Here is a 3792-nt window from a genome sequence, read left to right as displayed (position 1 = left end):
TATATATATATATATATGTATGTGTATAATGTATGTAGTTACTGCTGCTAAGTCCGACAAACTGTTGGACCTGACAGAGTTTTATTACGGCGCTGCCACTGTTTATTATTGCGCTCCCAGGAGAAATATTGTCAAATTTTTTGGAAAAACTATCTCAGAAAGAAGCAGACAGTGCATTTGAAGGTTGTATTCAAACTGACATGAAAAAATAATGATAGAAGCTAAAGCCTTATGATCACAGAGTAAAAGTGAACCACCATATCACCTGACTATTGAGAAAGAGGACAACGATATGTAGGATAAACACTGCTCCTGTACAGCTGGGTAGGCCTCTGTTAACTATTACAATCATTAAAAAGCAGAACAGTAGGGCTATATAACTTTACATTCAGTAGTAACATTACATTAGGAACAATCCAAAGCCTACATTTTTCTGGATTTGTTTTAGGTTTTGGAAAGAGAATAAATCTTACATCTCCTTTTAACCTCTCTGGATAGCAGCTGTAATTATTACAAGTTCCCCAGGAACAGCGTTTGACCAGATCTTGGAAAATACGGCAGAAGAAAGCTAGAAAACGACTCCTTTTACATGGAGTCAATGGAGCGCAGCCATGAAAGTGTGGGACCTCAGTTAGAGCATGACCTATACTCTGCTGTGATTGGCCAGCCGCGTGTTTGGGGCATGGCTTAGCAAAGGGTCAATTACCATAACTTTGAGCCGAGGCTAGGTGTACAGGTGTGTGTCCAGGATAATAGATTTCCCCCTTCAGTTTTTACTTTAACAGCAGAATTGCCGTTACTTGTCACATAACTTGGACTCAGAATGCAATACTTCTACCTGTCCTTTTCCACCTATAACATGTCTGTAACATTTAGTGATGATTAGTGTTTTTTCTGTGCACCATGTGTCATCACAAAACACTAAAACAGCAAAAACTAGTGAGACAGATATTTCAGTAGCTGTGGCATACATTCAAATATTGACGTCAAGTGTGTGTGTGTGTGTGTGTGTGTGTGTGTGTAGCTCTCTGAAGTGGATTTCCTGGACTCTGTGTTGGTTTTGGGGTTTGGTGAAGAGCTCAATCAGACCCTCTTGCAGGTGACTCTTTGTCTGTTTTATTTATCTGAGATGATTTGAGCAGTGAACACTTTACATGAGCCAATGTGTTTGACTTCACTGCACTCCAGCTCATTGTTGCTTTTGTTGCAGCTCTACCTGGAGCACCACAGTCAGATCCGCAGCATCCTGAATCAGTTGCCCTCCAATCTGCCGACCTACCACAACCTGGAATGGAGATTGGATGTACAGGTGTGTGTGTGTATGCTGGATAATCTAGACATTATTATTCAACTACTGTGTATTCAAATGGATAGATTAATTATCAAGATTAGAACCATCAGTCAGTGTGTCACTTTACACCATGTGACCATCTTATGAGCATGCAGGTATGAAATGTGTAAGACAGGCTACACTGCAAACTGAAAAAAACCTGCATACACTGGTTTATAAGTATAACCTGTGCTCATACATTTAGTGTTTTTAGCACTTAGAGGTGTAAATGTTACGTTTATCAATATTCAGCTTTTAACTTTTCCCCATTGTTTCTCTGTCACTCCTTGTTGTGGTTTCCCTCACTTGTTCCTGCCAGTTGGCGAGCCGTTCAGTCCGTCAGCAGGTCATTCCCACGCTGACAATGCGTCTACTATTGACGAAAGGTTGTGACAGCCGCAGTGACCACAGCAGCAGGGTTCTCCAGACAGACCCCAGCACCCTCCTGCATCTCATTTCCACACTGGAGGCCGCTCTGGCTGCCATCAAAACCAGCCACGCTCGTCGCATTTTACGCAACATCAAATAATCCCTCAGGTCATTTTCTGTGTGAAGTTTGTCACCTGCAAAACATCACATTTACTGCCTTTACACATGGAAAATATTAAGCAGTGCTGTACTCTTCTTTTGATGTGGTCCTACAGGTCATTGTTTATTTCCCTTGACTAACGATAAGTGCCAAATGGTATTTACTGTATTGTATGAGGCTTTCTACAGTGCTGCTGATATTGGTTTTTAAGTGCAAGTACACAATTTTTTTTGTTAGTTAAAGGCACCAATGACCCTGACTTCAAGGAGTACAGTACATCCGTGTCAATATTTGACTGGAACAGAACCTGACATACGTTGTAATATGATGCTGATGAGTGTTTAAGCTCAGCAGAAGAATGACCGTAGTTGCTGTTTTCAGTGAAAGCCATATGATGTTAATTCAATTCTTGTTGGTATCCTGCATAACAATGCTTTTTAAGAGTTTAGAGTATGCGGAACAGCATGGGTTTAGAGGTAGAGCTGGTCACTGATTAATCAGAAGATCTGCGGTTCAATCCCACGCTTTCCCCAGCCTGCATGTCAAAGTGTCCTTGGGCAAGATTCCAAACTCCTTTCTTTCTGATGAGTAGTGGGCACCTTACGTGGCAGCCTCTGCCCTCAGTGTGAGAATGTGACATGTAGTGTGAAGCACTTCAAGTGGTCAGAAAATTAGAAAAGCACTATACAAGTTGTGTTGGTTGCTCCTGAGCCCTGTTTTGCACAAAGCTTAGTGAAAACTTTGCACAGTAGAAATAGGAATACAATTGTTTTCATGCATAGAAAATGATTTTTCAAAATCCTCCTGAATGCATATGCAGATACTCCTTGTGATTATTAAATATATTAACCCAACTCTAACTTCCTTCCAATTTATTTCATTCCCTCACACTCATGCATTGTGTAATATTCAACATTTTTATTTTTCTACAAAATAATCAGTTCACACAGAGACCATGGTCTTCTTTAGTATTCAATAGGTTTATCACAGGAGCAGGCAACAGCAAAGGAAACTAACTAACTTTCTATGCTACTTGTATATATTTAGAATAAATGACTGCACAAGGGAGAGGGACATAGTTTCATTAATAATTTGTTTATTTGTCACAAGCCAATAAATCATTTTAATTCTTTTGGTGTTATTGGAATACATAACACTTAGAAATAAAAAAAAATCTTACTAACTGTGGCATTGGGCTGCAGGCATAATTAAAATAAATGTTATTTAAATACACAAGCAAGATGCCAAATGAGTAAAGATAACCTTCAGCTTAAACAACATTGTGTTTTATAAAAAAATGATCTTGTCATTTCACCTCATGAAATGAGGTGACTCTCTTAAAGAAAATAAATCTCCTGTGAATGATGGATTGATAAGTGAATTTTATAAAGTCTTTATTAAGACCGTAGCCCCATTTTAGTGTCTGTATTTGAAGAAGCCAAAGAAAAAGGAGCTACCACCTACTCTGCGTCAAGGTCTTATTAACCAAACCAAACCAAACCAAAAAAAGATAAATTAAGTATTGAGAATTGGAGGCCAATTAGTCTATTAAATAATGATGCCAAGATATATTTGCTTTGATCTTGGATTGGATAATATTATCAATGAAGAACAATTGTGATTCATGCCCGGAAGGAATATATGCAACAACATACGGTTAATTCTGGACATGATTGATTATAATGAATATATAGTGGACAATAGTTTTATTTTATTTGTTGACTTTTATAAAGCATTTGACACAATAAGCCACCAATTTAGTAATTAAATGCTTTGGATTTGGAAACCAATTTCTAAATGCTGCCAAAACACTTTATAAAGGGTGCAACAGCTCAGTTAAGTTAGCACATGGTACGATAACGTACCCCCTAGATTTGATATTGGTCGTGGGATAAGACAAGGTTGTCCCCTTAGCCCCTTTCTGTTTTGTTTC

The 3792-nt window shown here is 38.5% G+C and overlaps 1 protein-coding gene across 1 annotated transcript in view; it reads left to right on the top strand.

The window, feature by feature from the left end:
• commd2 (COMM domain containing 2) overlaps positions 1-2713 on the top strand; it is a gene marked incomplete in the record, with an annotated part of 13351 nt that extends 10638 nt beyond the window's left edge. The window contains 3 exon segments of the mRNA XM_038716925.1: positions 1025-1099; positions 1211-1309; positions 1650-2713. Of these exon segments, the coding sequence (XP_038572853.1) occupies positions 1025-1099; positions 1211-1309; positions 1650-1859 (384 nt within the window).
• Positions 2714-3792: the final 1079 nt, after the last annotated feature.

Source organism: Micropterus salmoides, unplaced genomic scaffold, assembly GCF_014851395.1.
Source record: "Micropterus salmoides isolate LMB-PRFRI ecotype aquatic unplaced genomic scaffold, ASM1485139v1 Ms_hic_scaffold_13, whole genome shotgun sequence".
NCBI classification, from domain to species: Eukaryota; Metazoa; Chordata; class Actinopteri; order Centrarchiformes; family Centrarchidae; genus Micropterus; species Micropterus salmoides.
This window is presented reverse-complemented; position numbering and strand designations above follow the sequence as displayed.